The sequence below is a fragment of the Kalmanozyma brasiliensis genome, assembly GCF_000497045.1.
Source record: "Kalmanozyma brasiliensis GHG001 unplaced genomic scaffold PSEUBRA_SCAF4, whole genome shotgun sequence".
In the NCBI taxonomy this organism is placed as follows: Eukaryota; Fungi; Basidiomycota; class Ustilaginomycetes; order Ustilaginales; genus Kalmanozyma; species Kalmanozyma brasiliensis.
In genome coordinates this window covers 714,083-732,716 of record NW_015961981.1, presented here as the reverse complement: position 1 = coordinate 732,716, position 18,634 = coordinate 714,083, and the positions used below count along the sequence as shown (strand labels likewise).

The following is an 18,634-nucleotide window of genomic DNA, read 5'->3' as shown; positions in this document are numbered from 1 at the left end:
TGATCTAGCGCGTTCAGATAGCTTCGCTTTGCCCAGCAGCTGGATGTCCCTTTGTCATGGCCACGTACTGGATGATCATCGGTGTTCTCGATGTATCTGCTCTGAGATGGGGCTGGGTGGCTTGCTGCACCGTCTCGAACCTGGCCTTAGCTCGTTTCGAACTTGGCCTTGCCTCGTCTCGAAAAGATAAATAACCGGCAGAGTTTTGCTTCTCCTTCCCTCAACTCACCAAACAACATCTCTCTCATCTTACAATCTCTTCTCGTCTCCCAATCTTTCTCCAAAGACATTTTCATCTTTCGAAATGGCTGCCTTCACTCTCTTTGCACCCATCAGCGTTGGCGCTGTCGCTTCTGACGCTCAGCCTGTCAACGCCGAGCGCCCTGACAAGCAGACTTACCCGTGGAATTCATGTGTTGTTCGTAAGTTGGTCTTCTTCACGAGGTCACGCAATGTAGAAGAGTCACAACAGACTGACTCGACCGGCCCTTCTTTCTTTCCGCTTTTTGTTTGCTGCTGTCTCATGGTAGTATGATCAGACCTCGAACATCAATCTCTTGGCCGCATTCTAGTCTGCCAGCGTCTTCCCTTCGACTTCTCTATTAGAGCCTTCTGTTGCTCATACTTTTTTCACCTGTCCCAAATGTCCTCCAACCGTCAATCACAGCGCTTTAAGCGAATAGTTCTCACTGTCTGTCAAAAATTGTCCTGTGTGCTACATCCTCACTGGATATGGTCGAGCTTCTGAATGGGAACTCGAATCGTTGCGAGCCTCGCGACTCATCTGGTCCATTTGTGTGGGCCGAATCGGGAAGGTTTGAGCCATCTCCCGCATCGAAAGCTAATTGTGGTGCTCAGCAGAGCGGCTCCGGTCAGAGTCTTCTCACTGCACATAGCGACACTTTGCAGAATTCCCTGCGCTGCACAAATCTAAGACCCAACCAACATTCAGCCTTCGAGGGCCGATCGAAACATCGGCTTGACCTCTGTGATCGCACAAGCGCTGCCAGATTGGATCCCGAACGAATCGAGAACCGGAAAGCAGGCAACTGAAACGAGCTCTTTCGTTCTCGAGTACCTTTAACGAGATGGCGTTACCTTGATCGAGATAGCGATGGGTTGTCATACAGCGATACCTTCTCCTGCCTGAACGGAGCGCACGACCGTATGGCGCAGGAGGCGCAATGCAACAGTTTGCACACAGCTCAGACTAAAAGTATGTGAATGTTCAAATGAATGGAGATAACGGACACTACGTATGGATCATGATCAACACGAAGGTAGGCGTGCGGGTGCGAGACAAAAGGCGCCCTCTAGGCGTCTTCAAGAGCGTGCTTGTTGAAGCTGAACTTTTCTGAGTGTGGACTAGGCGCGCCACAAGTCTCGCGGGAACGAAAGGTGACTACTTCAATATCGGCGACAATAGGTCTGTGATACCCATCAAAGGTGGAGAGTTTGTTTCAGTCAGTATCTTGGTCGGATCATGTCGTCATAGCGATGGCCGTGGAACTTACCCAGGTGGCGGCAGGTTGGTCACCTTTCGGAGCTTGCAAAAGCTCAGTACTCTGCCAAAAGCTTGCTTGTAGCCCTGACGTACTTCCTGGCCGAAACCAAACATGGCGAAGAAAATCAAGCCCGAGATAGGGCACACGAGTCTCGACAGAATCAATCCCCTCTGCCCCGAGCTTTGTAGCTTCACAAGATCCGCGGGTACCTGCAAGACTTCGCCGAAGTTCTGATGCTGGAACTGCCATGAGCCGTACCCAACGGTGATCGCATCTTTGATCTGCTTTGCGATGCTGCCGATGTAGACGGGAAAGAAGATCAACATGTCGACAGCTGTGAGGGCGAGAAGCCGGATGTAGCGATTCCTGTTTATGTTCGAGGCGTTGCTTTGCAACACCGCCTGAAATTGGCGTCGACGAATCCAGAACCAGCGAAATGCAAGTACTGTTCAAGAAAGTCTGTCAGTCTCCTGCGTAGGCCCTCGAAAGATGGAAAGATTTACTGTACGTACCACTGTAAATCGCAGAGACGAGGCAGACCAGGATGACGGGAAGTGCCACAAGTAGAACCCAAACCCAGGACGTGGTAAGGACCGGCCAGCAACCGATCTCTTGAATGATCGAGTAGGATCGGGCTTGATTGACTACCATGAGCGCACCGAAGACGAAGGGAATGCCGACGCAGATCATGAGATCAACGACGACCGCCCTTCTTCGATCCGCGGCCGCTACTCGAATTTGGCGAGTTGAAGCAATTGCCTCGAGCTTCTTGGCAATGACGAGGTTCGATGCAGGAATAGCGATGAACATCACATGCCGGAGTCTGACGCTGATCTCGCAGAAGCCGGGAGCTTTGTCCGCTGTTGACGACCACCAGGCGAACGAGTTTATGATCGTGTCGAGATTGCCGAGCAAGAGCCAGACTGATAGCGCGATGGTGCCGACATTCCGACTTCTGACGTGCCAGGCCAGAGGCATCAGGACTAGTAGAAACGCAAGGAGTGATAGAAATGGGCTTACGTGGTCTAGCATGTCGAATGAAATGCCGGCGTTCGAGTTCGGACCGATTGAGTTGATGCAAAGACGGATGATGTGTCGACCGTTCGGTATATATCAGATGGATGACAGAGCGCACATACAGTTCCTGCCAGTCATTGGTAAGAGCGGCTGTACACTCAGCTGAGCCAGATATACCACAGCTTCTAGCCCTTTGTTCTCATTGTGTTCATGAAAATGAAAGGACGTTGAGGCGTGGGAGCAGACACGCGTACTGGGTACGATTCCGAATGATGCAGGACTAATTTTCCCACAATGGCTCGACAAAGGGACAGTCTACGCAGTGCCTGGGTTCAAGTTCCCTTTCTTTGGTCCAGAGAAAGAACCAGCATGCCTACAAAGCGTTTTCAGCCCCAGCACTCGTCCTACGCGTTCTTCGAGCGAAGTGCATGGAACACCGGGAAGAGCATCTCCCATCTCCCTCACTAGATTTGATATGGCTCTCGAAAAAGTCTCATCCGACTGGAATGTTTCTTGCTGCAGTTTGAGCGAACGCATCGCTTTTCCGCTGGCCTCTAGGGGAGTCCTCGCCCACATTGATTCTGTTTGTGCTTCTCCTCTTCGTCACTGTCCCCCTCTCATGTAGGTTGGCCGACCAAAGAATCCCAATCCTTTTCCTCCTTCTTCAGTGTGTGCGAGCTGCGTAAATGCCTACGCCTAGGATTTCGCTTAATCTGACAGGCCACGTGGCGGCCCGCGTTCTCGGAATAGTGGATTTCCGATTCTTCGAAAGACAGATCTGAATCGCGCACTTCGCTTCTTCCCGATTTGGGAACCGTCGATCCCTCAACCACCATCTCTATTCTCAACGTACCTCCACGCGGCTTTTCCGTCCACATCTCCAAGAACCAGACCTCGTCACGCACCGAAAGAGACGACGCCATGTCGTACAGACGAGTCGAAACATCCGACCCACGACGCCCGGAGTTGGTCCGCCCGCTGGTGCTGCCCGCATCGTGGAAGACGGACGAGATCGACATCTACGCGTCCTTCCTGGGATCGGTGAGCATGATGAGCGGTGCCGCCATGCTGACTCGGGCGCCCTACATCGCGTACGCGGGCTTGATCTTCGCCTGCGCTCACATTGCGCACGACAAGCCTTTCAAGTCGAGCAAGACGAGAGAGGCGTCGACGGGCGGTCCTTGGATGTCGTTGATCTTTTCGCTTGTGGCTATGATGGCGCTGATTTTGCCAAAGGTAAGTGATATCTGGATGGCGAGGCGGAGCCAGACATGGACAACTGATCACCTGAAGGCTTCCTTCATGACTCCTTTCGGCGTGCCTGCAATCACGCCAACAGCTCTCGGTTGACGGCCCACTCAATGTAACCCGACAGCGCATTCCCATCTGAGACCTCTCCATCCATCTTGTTCGTCATAATCGAGTGCGCAAATGCAATCATTGAACCATTTACTCTCGGGACCTGCAATGGGCGACGACATGACTTGGGTGCAAGTGCAGCGTGGGCGAGGTCTTGCGGCTCAAAGCCATAGAGACCAAGTAGACTGGGCTTGCAAGCGCGAAAGTGTTGAGATGTTGCAATTTTGAGTCCGTGCGGAGAAACAAGGCTTTCACCGGGAATTTCACTGTTTGCAATTCTTCCACGTCTTTGGCTCGTCCAACCTTCTTGACCACGCTCCCCCTCATCCTCCTAACACGATGGCGCAGCGGGATGCACGGGTTGCACGTAGCTTGCTCACACAAGCATTTGGCTCCCCGGTGGTCGGTAGCGGACCAGCCACTGGCACATCGACCAGACCAACCAAGACAATCACGCTGCGCAACCTGTCCTCTTCGACAGTGCGCCCAACGTCTCGATACGTGACACAACGTCGGCTTTTTCCCATGCACTCGACACATCGACCTTCAACACCCACAGCAAGCATATTCAGCTCGAGAGCCTTCTCGTCTTCGGCCGACTCGCCTGTCGCCGACTCTCCGATCCCCATCTTCACCACAGTGCGAGACTACCGAGCATGGCGAGCACAAGCCACCAGGGAGGGCAAGTCGGTCGGCTTTGTCGCGACCATGGGCGCGCTTCACGATGGGCATCTCAAGCTCGTACGAGCTAGCTTGGAAGAAAACGACTACACCGTCGTGTCGATCTTTGTCAATCCAGCTCAGTTTGCTCCCACTGAGGACCTTGCTTCGTATCCACGCACCGTCGAATCGGACATCGCCAAGCTCGCCTCGATATCTCACCCTTCCGGCCGCAAAGTGGATACCGCATTCGTACCTAGCGTCAAGGAGATGTATCCAAACGGCTTCACACAGGTCGTAGCGGACCAGATTGGCGCGTTTGTAGAGGTCAAGGGTCTCAGTCACCAGATGGAGGGCGGGAGCAGACCCACCTTCTTCCGCGGCGTAGCAACCGTCGTCACCAAGCTCTTTCACATCATTCAGCCCGACCGCACCTACTTTGGTCAGAAGGACATCCAACAGTGTGTTGTGCTTCGTCGTCTCGTCTCGGACCTCGTCTTTTCGCACCCACCTTCACCGGAACATTTTCGCGTCATTCCAACAGGTCGTGATCCAAAGGACAATCTTGCGCTTAGCAGTCGCAACGCATACTTGACACCAGACTCACGGAAGGTCGCGCCGGTACTCTATCGCGCGCTCAGGGCAGGACAGGAGGTGTGGGAGCAGTCGCATTGGTCAGACACGGACAAGCAGGAGCGGATCAAGAAGACGCTGGATACTGCGAGAGCGGTAGTTCTTGAGGAGGTAGACCGGTGCAAGCAGGATGGCAAGAGTGTGGACCTCAAGTTGGACTACATCTCGTTGAACCATCCAAAGACACTGGAGAACGTGGAGTCGCTGTTGGCGGACAAGGGCGCATCGGCGATCGACGTGAGCCAAGGAGCTATCCTCAGCGGAGCAGCGTTGATCAGTCAGGGCAACGGCGGCAAGGTCACTCGACTCATTGACAATCTCTTGCTCGGATTCAAGCTGTAATGCAAGCAAGTCCCTGATTGGCATCAAGCCTACACATCGTGCAGGGTGAGAAGATGGGGGAGGACACACACCGGGCTGAGAAGTCGAGCCTTGGCTCTCAAAATCAGCAGGTGAGGGATAGCAGCGCTAACATCTTGAGAATTCAATTCCTCCACATGGGCCTGCTGACCAAAAGGCTCAGCGTAGGCTCTCGTGTGGTTTTTGGAACAAAGGGCGGTTGAGTTGCAGTCGATAGACTTGCTTGCTTTTTGCTGCAGAGCTCCCCTTTGATGTCGCTCCCACACAACCACCTGCACGAATCACAAAGGGGACCGCTCTTTGTTCGTCTTCGACAATCGACTACCCCTGACACCGCATTGGTACCCTCAACCCACCACAACCTTGCAGCAACACCTCGGTTGAACTGCAACCGCTTCCGACGGATACGAATCTTGCCTTTGTCGAGCATCAACCCGCGCCTTGTCCGCAAACTAGACCCTTTGCCGAACTTTCTCAGACCCGCTCGCCCGGCAACAAAGCATCCGAATCCTTTTCCTTTCCTCCCACCACACCTTCCCTTTTAGCTTCCCTTTCATCGACCGCGCAATTATGTCGGGGTCGCCTTGGCCGAGAGCGCTTTTCGGAGGCGCGGTTACAATCGCCATCGGATACGCCATCATGAAAGGTACGTCCCTTTCGGAGTTGCTTCCGCCGGAGCGCGCTTCCTTTGACGGCGCCTGCTACGCTTTGTCGTCGCTGACCCCATGCGTTCCACGCTCTGCATCCCTTTGACATTCGACAGCAACCACTCCGACGGATCAGCAGTTCTACGATGTACGTTTTGCGCACCTGCGCTTCCCTTTGACGGCGTTGCTTCTGCGCCCACGCAAAGGGGCACATGTAGCGCCGCTCCTTTGACGCTTGGGCTTCCACGCTTACAATCGCTTTGTCCCTCCTTTCTTCTTGCGCCTTTCCCTTTCACGACCTTGCTGCATCAACGCCACCTCGACGCTTCCTTTCATGGCACACTCCGAATGCCCTTTGACGACACGACGGTCTGGTTTGCTCTCATCTCGACTTCTTTCTACACGGCATTGCAACGATGCACCCTGCACCCTGCATCCCCCGGATGTCGGCGATCCTATTCCTTTGACGTCGCTTCCTCACACGGCTATCGCGGCGCACACAACAGGCCCTTTCACCCGATCTCAAGCGCCAAGTCGACGCCCAGCGATTGGCAGCCTCTCGCAAAGCGGCGTACGCCGAGCAGCTCAAGGTGAGTCTCGACTGTCCCCCCGCACCCGCTCTTTCTCGTCCGATCTATTGACCACCTTTCCCTCGTTGCGACGCCGACGATGTAACAGAGGGCCAAGGAGCAGGACGACACAGCGCCCGTGTGGGCCGAAGGCGCAAAGTACAGAAACTCGACGCCGCCGCCTCGCATCTAGATAGAAATGCAAAGAGTGGTTACGCGAATCGGGGATGTGCGTGGATCGACTGGATCGGCGGCTGCCTTGCCTGAAGCAGCAGCGTGCGAGGACCGCTTCGACTTTGTACATCGCCATGACTTCCGACCCAGCAACGACCAGCAGAGCTCACAACGGCAGTCACGACGGGAGTCACGGTCAGCTTCAGGTGGCACAACGCATCGTTAGGCCGTGGAGCGCATGGAAGGGCGACACTGTCGACCCGCCGCACCAGGCAGCCGTGCAACCAACTCACATCGACAGCACCCGTCACGATCCTTGGTCGCAGCGACAACCGACAACCGCGTGCGATTCACGAACACTTGCCCAGCTCGTCGATCGACCAACGACGTGCAGCACGCACCGCCCTGCCTCGCTCTTGCGGTTCACACAACCCCGAAAACAGCACAGGTACGGATAAGATGATTCAATGCAAAGATGGGAAACAAGAGCACATCACAGAGTTCGCCTAAGCCTTGTTGCCGCGCAGCTCTCTCCTCTTGAGCACGGCAGCGTTGAGCTTGTCGAGCATCTCGACCGTCGTCTCCCAGCCCACGCAACCATCCGTAATCGAGACGCCGTACTTGAGCTGGTCGATGGCGCCGTTCTTGGGCTCGCCCTGCTTGCCCTCGTTGAGATGCGATTCGATCATGACACCCGTAATCGCGGTCTCACCCTGGGCGAGCTGCTCGGCGATCGAGTCGACCACCTTGGGCTGGTTGCGGTAGTCCTTGTTGGAGTTGCCGTGCGAGCAGTCGATCATGATGCTCGGGTGACGGTCGGGTAGCGCCTTTGTGAGCTGTGCCTTGGACGACTGGACGGATTCGGCGTCGTAGTTGGTGCCCTTGGAGCCGCCGCGGTGGACGATGTGGAGGTCGGCGTTGCCGACGGTGCGGACGATGGCGGCGAGACCCTGGCTGGTGACACCCATGAAAGCGTGGGGTTGCGACGAGGCGCGAATCGCGTCGACGGCGACACCGAGACCGCCGTCGGTGCCGTTCTTGAAACCGATGGGCATCGAAAGACCCGAGACGAGTTCGCGGTGCAGCTGCGACTCGGTGGTGCGCGCACCGATGGCACCCCACGAGTAGAGGTCCGAGGTGTACTGGGGCGAGATGGTGTCGAGCACCTCGCATGCGACGGGCACACCCTGTGCTGTGAGGTCGACGAGCAAATTACGTGCAATTTTGAGACCGCGGTTGATCTGGAAGCTGCCGTTGATGTCGGGGTCGTTGATGAGACCTTTCCAGCCGACCGTGGTGCGTGGCTTTTCGAAGTAGGCGCGCATGATGACGACGAGTCCCTGCGACCATTTCTCGTCGATTCCAGCCTTGAGCAGCTTGGCGTACTCCTTGGCCTGGTCGACATCGTGGATGGAGCAAGGACCGACAACGACGAGGAGGCGGTCGTCGTGGCCGTTGATGATGGCGCTCGACTGACCTCTTGCGCGAGCGATGGTGGCCTGGGACTCTTTGGGGACGGGGATCTCGTGAAGCAACAGCCCGGGCGAGATCAAAGGCTCGAAGCCAGCGACACGCACATCGTTGACGTAGGCGTATTCGTCGTTAGCGCCGTTGTTGAGGATGGCCTGGGCGAGGGGCTCGGCGGATCGGCCGTTGGCGGTGTTGGCCGCGATGCTCGACGACATGGTGTCTGTGTGTGCGCGGATGGAAGTGGGAGCTTGAGACGCGGCAAGCTGCACTTAAGGAGATGATGGCGGTGGTGATAAAAGAGAAGGAAGGAAGAAGTGGCTTCAAGATGAACTCAGACAAGGAACGTGCATGCCGTTCTGATTTTTCTCTCAATCACAAGGGGGCATTTCATTCGGCTAGCCGTCGTTGCGTTGCTTGCCTTTGGGAACATGGCTAGTATCAGCAGGTGACAATCTCCGAATTCGACGCCGCTGTTGGCCTGACTGATGTTCAGCAGCAGTAACATTCAGGATCAGCATCAAGGTACGGCGACAATGCGAATGGCCCTGTTTCAGATGACGCCGTATATGAAAAATTCTCTGGAAGCCAGGCAGCACCCTGACTGCAGCCGTGCATCGAGTTCTTCCAGATTTTAAAGATTTTCTTCTCAAACAAATGTGACTCGGGTTTTCACGCCTCGACGATCTAGAACAAGTCGACGTCGACTTCAGCAACACCACTCCCCTTTCTCGGTATCATTGTGACCTGCAATGCGGTGTGAATCGTCGTTGTCGAGCAGCGTGGTGGTCATCGATCCAATGTTGCTGCGACGTGTGCTCGACAACGATGGCACCGTGTGGTGGGCGGTGTTGGGGTGGACACGTCGACAATCGACCTTGCAAAGCAGCGGGCTGAGAAAACGACCTCGACTGCTGAGTGCGTCTGCCAACCACCGAAGTGGCGCCGAGACAGGTCGAATTTCACCACACGTGCAGTGACAAAGGAGGTCTAACAATATGGAAAAAGAGAGGCGGCGCGGAACTCGGACTGGCAGACTGCTCGGGCTGAGCTTTCTTCTTTTCAGTCACAAGCCTTCACAGCTGCTGAGCACCACCACCGACTCACACACATATCGAGCATCATGCTATCAACATCAATACTCAGGTCACGCTCTGCGTGGAAGGGTAGGTTGGCGCGTTTATAGCTCAAGACAGAGCATCGCGAGTGACAAGAAGCTGACATCATTCTTCTTCGCTTCATCGCGACAGGCCCTTTTTTCGTTGCATTCCCCAACCTCGCCGAGGCGCTCAAGAACAACACCGCCATCCGTACCAACGCAAGGAGCTGCACCATCTTGCCCAACTTTGTCGGCCTCAAGTTCCTCGTGCACAACGGCAAGCACCACATCCCATTGACCGTCACCGAAGAGATGGTCGGACACAAGCTCGGCGAGTTTGCACCAACAAGGAAACCTTTCCGATACAGGCTCACCAAGAACAAGTGATTCCGACTCATCGCATTGACACCACACCGAAACAGACGCCTTCACGAGGGCGCTCCACATCATCTGTACTTGTATCTCGACATCTTCGCAATCGACTCGTCCCGCTCACCGATTACTGACTCGACAGCAGAAACTACCCTGACTATTTGCGCACACGGCTGACACGCATGGAAGCGTCGAAATAATGGCTCACGGCAACGCATACACATAGCCCTACGCCGCCCCTGGGGCCGGCGCAAAGCCTTCATCCGGCACCTGGAGCAGCGGCACCTCGTTGGCATCCGCCGTGTCCATAAACACCGTATTCCCCCACCACTCCAACTCCAACGCCCCGTCCTTCGGCAGCTGCAGCACAAAGTAGATCATCATGCACGACAGCAGCGTGCCGAAATCCAGCGCACCCGCCAGCACAAAGTTGTACCTCGCCCACCAGCCCACGCGGTGTCGTCGCATCCAGTATTGGAACACGAAGCCGACGACGATGGCCGAGGTAAAGTTGATCCCTGATGCAGGCGGTGCCATGCTCATGCCGCCAAAGAAGATTGGGGTCGCAATGAGCTTTGTCCACGACCACTTTAGCTTTCTCGACGCAAACCACGTCACGACCGGCACAACAGCGCCCACGAGCAGACCGAAGAACAGCGGACGGTAGGGCGACGTAGGCCCAAAGCTGCGCTCCACTCCGATGGCACCCCACAGCACCGAGGCGGTGTAGAAGAGGTTGACGCCCGGACACGTGAAGTACTGCGGCTGATCCGGATCGCACAGATCGACGATGTGGTCCCGCATAAAGTTCTTCGTCAGCATCTGCACGACGCTGTTGACGAGGATCGAGAGCACCTGGACGAGAAAGATCGGTTGAGGCGCCACCTTCATGTAGTGCGCCAGCTTCTGATCCTGCGCGAACAGCAGCGCGAACGAGAGCGTCTGCTGGCCGATCGCTTTGAACATCATCACCGGCAGCGGTCTGCCGGGAAGGACCCACGAGGCAAGCAGCTCCGAGACGAGGTTGACGCCGGGCGGGTAGCCACTCGTGGCAAAGATGAAGCCCAGCGGAATGATGTAGATGATAGGGATGAGGATGGCCAGGCACAACGCCCAGATGGGTAGCCCTGTGCCGTAAGCAGTCGCCAGACAGACCGACATGGCGAGACCGGCGATCAGCAGCACGGCGTGCCAGAGCAAGGGAACGCCAGCATATCGCCGCATCAATCGCGCATGCACATCGTCCGGCAAGCCCCTATTCGATCGCATCCTCCCCCATACGAACCGGCCATGGTACAGCGCTGTGTGGACAATCGTCGTAGTGATGGCCGCAAACCCGCCAAAGTAGGTGACGATCAGCCCTGCAGAGATGTACACCTGCGAATAGCCCTCGTAAGCCTCCTCGAGCAGCGTGTGGCGATCGGGCGAGACGAGGGTGACGTTGTAATGCTGGCCGAAGCGGTCGAAGCTGGCCCCCGACAAGATCGGTAGATAGGCGGTGTGCAGCGCGTTGGTAAAGTATAAGATCGGCGCAGCGATCCAAATGCCCGCCACGAACCCGGCAAACAGGTTGACCTGCGCCCACCAAGGCGCCACCAGCGGCGAACTCAGATAGGTCACCTGCGTCCAGTCGAACGTCAACACGCTCGCACCCAACCCGCTCGCAGTGCCAAAGACGACGTTGACAGGCACATTGTTCGGCCAGATCCAACAGACCCAGTTGAACACCGAGAGCGAGATGGCGAGGTAGCCGGGGAAGAGGTAGACGACAAAGGCGACGAGCGAGACCAGGTTGAAGAAGGCGAGACGGGACATCTGGCGTTGGCCTCGACGCGGGATGGAATCCTCATCGGCATGAAGGGTGTTCAGCACGGTCGAAACGGCTAGGTTTTGCGGCCAGACCATCGACGCTGGTTCGACAAGGACCTGGCGCACAAAGCCGGTCAGCGCGAGACCGATCAGCTGCGTCGCCGAAATCGAAAGGAAGCCGTACAGGAATGGACGCCGATCATCCCAGAACAGGGGCAGGTCTTGCGCTAGGAGCAACGACAACGAGTAGGAAGGATTGAGGCCCGTCGTGGTGGCGACCATGACGACGGTGTGCTCCTTGATGTTCCACGGTCCCGGGTTGACCGACCAGGTGTGCGACGTGGTTCTGCGCTTGCCGCTTCGGTCTCTTCGCAGTTTCGGCAACTTGATGCGAAACGATCGAATGGGAAGGACCTTTGCCAAGAGCATGCCGATCGGATGGACGAGAATCTGGATAATGATGCCGGCGATCTGCATAGGAGGATTGCGCTGCGAGAGAAACGTGTTGACCGCCGACGCAAAGGCGGACAGAGTCAGCCCGAACACGATCGAGCGGAAAGTGATGGCTGGCATGGAAGGGTCGTCGACGTTGGACACGGACGCGCGCACTTCGGGGTAGGGCGAGTCTTCTTCTTCTTCCAGCTCGAGCTCGACACGACGCGAGAAGGGCTGCGACCGCATACGAAGCAAGTCGGCACTGTCTGAAGTAGGAGTCGTGGTGCCGGCTTGATTGCTGCAGGCAGCGCCGTCATGCCACGTCGAGGAGGCCGGAGAGCCGGGCAAGTCACGATGTTTGCCAGAGCCAGAGCCATCGCCTACGCCGCCGCCACCTTCGTGCGTCGAAGGACCCCACTTGATCGAGGTGGAGCGCTGAATAGGTCGATTCGTCTGCTGCTCGACAGCGTCTGGAGCCTCGTGCGTCGGCTCTTGCACGTGCACGAGGTTGGCTCTGCCGTCGTTGACGGCGGCGTTTTGTTGATCGTCACAGAGGATACTTTTGCGCTGATCCTCGGCCGGATGTTCGATGTTGCTGAAAGCGGGAGGCGGGGGCGCTGGCAAGCTCGACGGTGCCGGGACAACCTGAATCGCTGGAATGCCGAGACCAGGAGGAGCAAAAGCAAAAACGTCGTCATCTTCGTCTGTGGCTTGATGATGCTGTTGATCCCGATCATTGTCGTCGCTGTCACCCTCGTAGGTGGAATCGCTCGACGAATAGAGAATTTCTTTGTCATCCGTCGTGGGAGTCTGCTCGTTTTGCGGAGCTCGGGATGCTGTCTGGCCGACTGTCGGATCGATCCGACCGCCAGAGGTCGAAGGACGAAGGGTCGCCGTCTTTGGTCTTGTCATGTCGTCAAGGATGCTGAGATCGGGGCGCAGGTCGATGTCATGATAGCAAAGGTAGCCGTGCAGATCCTAAGGACAGTCTTTTGTAAGGAAGCATTCTCCGGTTGACGCAAACATTGACTCGACAAATGAGTTGTGGGTCCTCGATTTGCTGCAAGCCGGTTCCTGGACCGTGGATGAGTGGCAACGTGGGTGATCGTGAGCCTCATTTGGCCTGTTCGGACCGCTCGCCGAGCCGCAACAGTGCTCGCGACGTCCCTCACCACTTGGGCCATAGCGCTGACCGGCCTGACGACGTCGGTCAGACACAGGCGAGAGCCGCATCGCCATAACGACACCGTCAGTGGACTGTAGTCGGACCTCGGCCCGAAGCTCATACAGGGCGGGACCAAGTGGGAAACAAATTGAGGGTCGGCTTTTCGGTGGGTTCAGTCCCACAGGCGTGGATCCTTCCCTGTTGCCGCGGCTGCACACACAGTGACCTCGATCTCAAGAGAACGAAGACCAGTCACATCGTGGAATCATTTAAGGTTCACTTCGCAATCATATACGTTTGCGATCGTCGCCTGGACTTCCGATAGTGCCGATTGGTCTGTGCAAGATCGCGCCGCGTCTGGATGGATCAAATAAGCGTACGGTTCAGCGAGTCGGCAGAGGTGCAGTCATTTGGTGGCAATAGGCTTGATGAGGCTTTTGACAGAAAGAACTTGGCACCGAGCTTAAGCAAGACCAATCCGTCCATGATGAGGGCCGGCAACGGTCGCTAACTTTCAACTTGGGCTCGTACGAGGTGATGTGTCTCGAATAGTCAGGATGAGCGAAGCTTTTGCTCAGGCTTCAAGTGTCAACCTGCTCATCACCGTCGCGAGATCGAAGCAAACAAAGCTTGACGCCGACATGCTCCGAGATCGAGCCTTGGCATCGGCAAAGGCTGCACAAACAAGGTTTGATGGGTTCGCTGCTTTTGGTCGGACGCTTGGCGACAATCGATGAAGACCTTTATGATCGACGAGTGCGGAACGAACATCCTTTGTCTTCCGCACCTCGTGTCCGCCATACCTTAGTTATATAAGCTCGTGAAAGGATCCTCCTCGTTCCCTCTATCTTACTCTCACAGCATCAGTCGCATTGCTCTCCTCCTCAGCCAGACTCAACATGCCGTTCTTCGAGTTGATGGCAGATTGGATCATGGACATGACCGTTGCGCTTCTGCTGCGGTTCTTTGCCGTCACCGTCATCTTCGTTACCCTCACGGGCGCCGCCGCCCTCCTCATGAGCTCCGTCTACCATGGTTTCCGAGAAGTCGCGCCTCCTGATGTCGCCGCAACAGCATCTTTCCTCTTCACGATGCCAGTGCGATTCGGCGATGCTATCGTGCGTGCTCTCCTTGGTGCAAGAACGGGTGAGCTCCATCGTTGTGCACGTTGACTTGCTGGGGGCTTTGGCTAGGATTGTGACTGACTGTTGCCCTTTCGTGCCTCTGAACTCCACATCCCACTTACAGAGCATTCAACGATGGCAACGGAGCAATGCTGTCCGCATCGACACGGCTGTTCGCGACTGTTGGGCACTTCGATCACGCACGAGCGCGTCAACGCGCCCATTGCCTTGGCCAAGCGCCATCCGTCGGTGCTTCACCCGCATCGCCTGTCCTTCGTCGGCTGTCTCGAGGGTACCCTGCAACAAGATGGACCGGATGTCAAGATTGGTCTGCTGCAGCTCTCGTCCGACCTGACCGTACCCCTCCGCGTCCCCAGCACCTCGCCCCTATACCGTGACCGCCGCATCGGCAAGCATCCTCGCACCATCCTCTTCGTCCAATCGGTCGCACTCAACGCCATCAACGATGCGGTACTGCTCTTCGATCGCGATGCATCGTACGAGATTGTCTCCGAGGACGCGCACTGCTCATTTGACGCGGTGATGCAGTTTGCGGCCCAGTTGGACAAATTGTGGACCGCAGACACGAGGGGTGTTCGGACGATCAGGGCGACGAACGCGAAGAAGTCGGCCGGGCGTGGCCGAGCCAGTGTGCCAGATGGTCAGCCCGGCAGCTTGGCCTCCCCTTTCCCGTGCGATGACTAGCTTCTCAAGCTCGTGTACTTCTCCTGATTCAATGTCAACTCGGTTTCTGTGTCTTTACATCGAAGATCACGTGCTCTGAGAAACCGAAGGCAAAGAGCCATGAGACGAGGTCAATGGCGTGGAAGACTTTAGACTGTGCACATCACTGAATGTCGACTGCCAAGCAGAACGAACGCGGACCGAGGTCGCGTTCCCTTCCAGCCAGGTCGCGGGATCACCGATGCCCCAGATACAAAGCCAAAGACGCCGAGGGTGACCAAAACCACGCGATTCGCCACGTTGCAACATGAACGCCGCGCTTGGCTAAGCGAGGGCAAGTTGTCTCTTCAGCCGAGCCTCATGATGCGAGCAACAGTAGCCGGCCCTTCCAGGATGACCAAACAAACAGGATCTACCAAGCGAGGGACGGCTCTTTTTCTCATTGCAGTGAGTGACATGCATGCGTGGTGTTGGAGCCAGGAAGTCGGTCAGGCGGCGATAAATTGAGCGGGGTCTGCATGAAAGCAACGTCTCCGACCGGAACGCAAGAGGCCGACATGGCACATGAGCGAGGAGGCGAGACATTTGGATGCGGCTTGCTCGGTCGCTTGATGAACCGCACCCAAGTTTGCATGGTGATGGTGTCACGACCTCGGCCAATTCCGACTCCCGTGATAGCCGGTCAACCTCGCCCGCCAGGCACGAGAGAGCACGCTTGGTCGGGTACTCGCTCCTATCAGATATCGCTCGCCGCGACAGAAGCTCGATTGCCAAACGATGGAGCTCGGCCTTATGTCAAACGATGGATGGGGCGTGCAAGAGGGCGAGTTCGACGTGAAAGAGGTCGTCAATGCCACGCGAGAAAGGGCGATTGGCAGGAGGACTAAGCGAAGCGTGACAGGCTGTCGTGACACACTCAGCCGCGCCATTCGATTTAAACTCTCCATGTGGTCGTGTTTGAAACTCCGATGGCGACCGCGGCTATCTATCGCCTCGCCTCAGGGGTTGCGTTCGAATCTGATTAGTTGCTGACGTGCGGGCCTGCTCGGTCTGGATGGTCGCAGGTTGACCGGTCGGTGGCCTCGCTCTTCGCCGACTTCCGGACAGGAGGCGATGCAGGATGCTCAAAGGGAAACAATGGAGATGGGCGGCTCTCGCGTTGGACTACGAGATGATTACCCGAGAGGCTCTCATTGGATCGGCCTGCGTGGTGCAACAACATCCGAGAAGCGCATGGTTGTCGTCATCTCGTGGGAGCTGGTGGTGACGCACAATTGGAGCCATGTGCTGGGAGGCATGATGGTTCTCGGGGATGTTCTCTGCAGGCATGGACGATTGGCTCTTCCGACATTGTTTCCGCGGAACAATGGAGCGGTCTGCGTCGACCATGGATCGAACGCATGAAAGTGACTATTTGGCGCGCCGAACGGATCGGAGCAGGCTTGCATGCGCGCTCGAAAGAGATTCCCGCATCGACGTGAGCAAAGAGGCGCATTGTTGCGGCTCGACCGCAGTAGAAGGCCAGACAACGCAGCGATCGGCAACCAAGAAGGGCACATGTGGATTCGACACTTCGCAAAGAAAGCTCGGGTTTGCCCTGTGCATTGGAGATGGCCTCGTTCTGTCTTATTTGGTCGTGGCTGGGAAAGGGGTCCGATATCGACTCCGACGCAAGGACGTGGAGAACGGGCAAAAAGGAGTGGCATGAGATAAGCTCGAGCAAAGCTCAGACGATCGCTGGCGACCCGAGCATCCGTATGTCGTGACTTGGACTCGGTACCGCAGGCAAACAAGGGGGATTGGAAGCTCGTGGCCTCGGCTAAGGACCAAATGCCGAAAAGGGCGCGGTCGGGTGCCGTGGGAGGAGAAGCTCGCTTGGGAAATCGAAATTGCGCTCGTTTGGTGCCACGCGTGCGGGCTCCAGTGTGCCGGAAGAGACGGAGAACGATGTTGGCTACCGCCTACCGCGGTTCATGATGCTTCAATATCGGGAAGCTCGACCACCGGCTTTACGGTGGGTTGGTGCCTGTATCAAGATGAAGGAAAGGGCCGATCATGTCGAATGGGTGGCTGAGGCGGTTGCCATACAACCACGCATGAGCCTCTGTCGTCATCTGCCGGTCCGCAGGAAATGCAAAGCCGACGCAGGACGGAATTGAATGCGGTCAAGAGAGGCTGTTGGTTCGGAGGTTGAGCCGGCGAACATTCGACGATCAGCTGAGGCGAACCACGACGGGAGTTGCATCGCTTGCATGCTTGCATTGCATCGCATCGCACTGTCAGGGAGCGACATGCAGGGATGACCTGGGTGAGAGCAAAAGCGGCTTGGAGTCGGCTAAGGAAGGCATTGTTCTGTTTCGCATGCATAGAGTGGAATCGCATGTCACTCTCGTCTGTGCGCCCACACCACGTACAGCCGAGTGAGATGCGGTGGTGTCACTAGAATGGCCGAGTCTTGGTTCTCCTACGGGCTTGTCTCAGCCGGCAATCTGTGCATGTTGCCGCCTGATTTGCTTGGTTCGGCAATGATCCGTCAAGCTCGCCCCGTCTTGTTCGGGAAGCAAGCCGACCGCGATGAGCATCTTTCGGGCTGAGCACTAAGCGACCCTCCCCCTCCTTCCCGGCCATCATCATCATCATCATCGTCGTCGTCGTCTCCACCAGCAACTCTGGTATCCATTGTTCCCACATTCGCTTGCTGATCCTCGACTCGTCTTCGCTACGGAGATCCGACGTGGGCGTCAACGGGATTACCGGTCAGCTTGGCGGCCAACTCCATCATCGGTCATCGACCTCGACTTCCGCAAGTGCAGAACGCATATCTTGGCCCTGTCACATCCACATCGGTCCGCTTCCGAAAGACAACTATCTCGGCGTCTGTCACTTAAGGTTGGTGGCTGCACATCCATCAGCTTTCCTTTCTTCTACAGTCACATTCTCTCGCTCTCATCCATCTTTGCTTTGGCCGATAAAGCAGCGCATTCGAACCATCAGTCGAGCGTCAGTTGACTTTCTCAGCCACTTGCCGACCATTCTCTGCAGCTCGTCGTCACCGCTTCATTCCGCGCATCCCACTGTGCTTTATCGAGCGCCCGTCTCCTCGGCTGGTCCCCCACATTCGGTGCAGCTCTTGGCTTTTTGCGCATATCTCATCTCGGTCGTTTCAGCGCCGAGATTGAGTGGATTCGGCGAGAAGCCCGATTGTCATTGTGCGCGAACCGAGCCGACGGATACGCTTCGGAATCGTTTGCCGGTCGATCCGCACTCCCGTCACATCACCGGTGGTGGTGTTGCAGTCCCAGGGAGACGGCCAAGCCGACCAGTCTGTCGGATCTCTGCGCAGCGCTCCTCTTCTTTTCTTGGCTATACAAGACGGCGCATATCACATCAGTCAGCGCTTGCTTCTCTCTCTGACTCAATCACACTTGCGACGACACCTCACCTCTACCCATCACACCCCTTTCGCCCATCATTTCGTCGCTCACCTTCGATCCGGCTCAGCGGAGCAGCAGCAGAAAGCTTCTGCCGCCGCCCCTCGCCATGGACCGGTCTCCT

At 56.6% G+C, this 18,634-nt stretch overlaps 7 protein-coding genes across 7 annotated transcripts; 4 read left to right on the top strand and 3 right to left on the bottom strand.

Moving 5' to 3' along the window:
* Nucleotides 1-1,313: 1,313 nt before the first annotated feature.
* On the bottom strand, nt 1,314-2,483 carry PSEUBRA_004954 (Fungal pheromone mating factor; the record flags this gene model as incomplete). Its single annotated transcript, XM_016438427.1, has 3 exons — nt 1,314-1,428; nt 1,515-1,839; nt 2,018-2,483. 3 exons carry the CDS (start codon nt 2,481-2,483, stop codon nt 1,314-1,316), a joined length of 906 nt encoding a protein of 301 aa, XP_016290895.1.
* Nucleotides 2,484-3,443: 960 nt separating this feature from the next.
* PSEUBRA_004953 (Pantoate-beta-alanine ligase) lies at nt 3,444-5,516 on the top strand (the record flags this gene model as incomplete). Its single annotated transcript, XM_059465421.1, has 2 exons — nt 3,444-3,758; nt 4,230-5,516. The coding sequence occupies 2 exons, from the start codon at nt 3,444-3,446 to the stop codon at nt 5,514-5,516; spliced, it is 1,602 nt and encodes a 533-aa protein (XP_059321594.1).
* A 588-nt stretch (nt 5,517-6,104) lies between these two features.
* PSEUBRA_004952 (Cbp4) lies at nt 6,105-6,943 on the top strand (the record flags this gene model as incomplete). Its single annotated transcript, XM_016438445.1, has 4 exons — nt 6,105-6,180; nt 6,298-6,329; nt 6,688-6,771; nt 6,860-6,943. 4 exons carry the CDS (start codon nt 6,105-6,107, stop codon nt 6,941-6,943), a joined length of 276 nt encoding a protein of 91 aa, XP_016290892.1.
* A 487-nt stretch (nt 6,944-7,430) lies between these two features.
* Nucleotides 7,431-8,609, bottom strand: PSEUBRA_004951 (DAHP synthetase I/KDSA; the record flags this gene model as incomplete). Its single annotated transcript, XM_016438419.1, has 1 exon — nt 7,431-8,609. One exon carries the CDS (start codon nt 8,607-8,609, stop codon nt 7,431-7,433), a length of 1,179 nt encoding a protein of 392 aa, XP_016290891.1.
* Nucleotides 8,610-9,514: 905 nt separating this feature from the next.
* On the top strand, nt 9,515-9,877 carry PSEUBRA_004950 (Ribosomal protein S19/S15; the record flags this gene model as incomplete). Its single annotated transcript, XM_016438440.1, has 2 exons — nt 9,515-9,557; nt 9,642-9,877. The coding sequence occupies 2 exons, from the start codon at nt 9,515-9,517 to the stop codon at nt 9,875-9,877; spliced, it is 279 nt and encodes a 92-aa protein (XP_016290890.1).
* A 213-nt stretch (nt 9,878-10,090) lies between these two features.
* PSEUBRA_004949 (Oligopeptide transporter, OPT superfamily) lies at nt 10,091-13,018 on the bottom strand (the record flags this gene model as incomplete). The annotated part of the gene is made up of 1 exon (XM_016438413.1): nt 10,091-13,018. One exon carries the CDS (start codon nt 13,016-13,018, stop codon nt 10,091-10,093), a length of 2,928 nt encoding a protein of 975 aa, XP_016290889.1.
* Nucleotides 13,019-14,170: 1,152 nt separating this feature from the next.
* Nucleotides 14,171-15,100, top strand: PSEUBRA_004948 (uncharacterized protein; the record flags this gene model as incomplete). Its single annotated transcript, XM_059465420.1, has 2 exons — nt 14,171-14,417; nt 14,520-15,100. 2 exons carry the CDS (start codon nt 14,171-14,173, stop codon nt 15,098-15,100), a joined length of 828 nt encoding a protein of 275 aa, XP_059321593.1.
* Nucleotides 15,101-18,634: the final 3,534 nt, after the last annotated feature.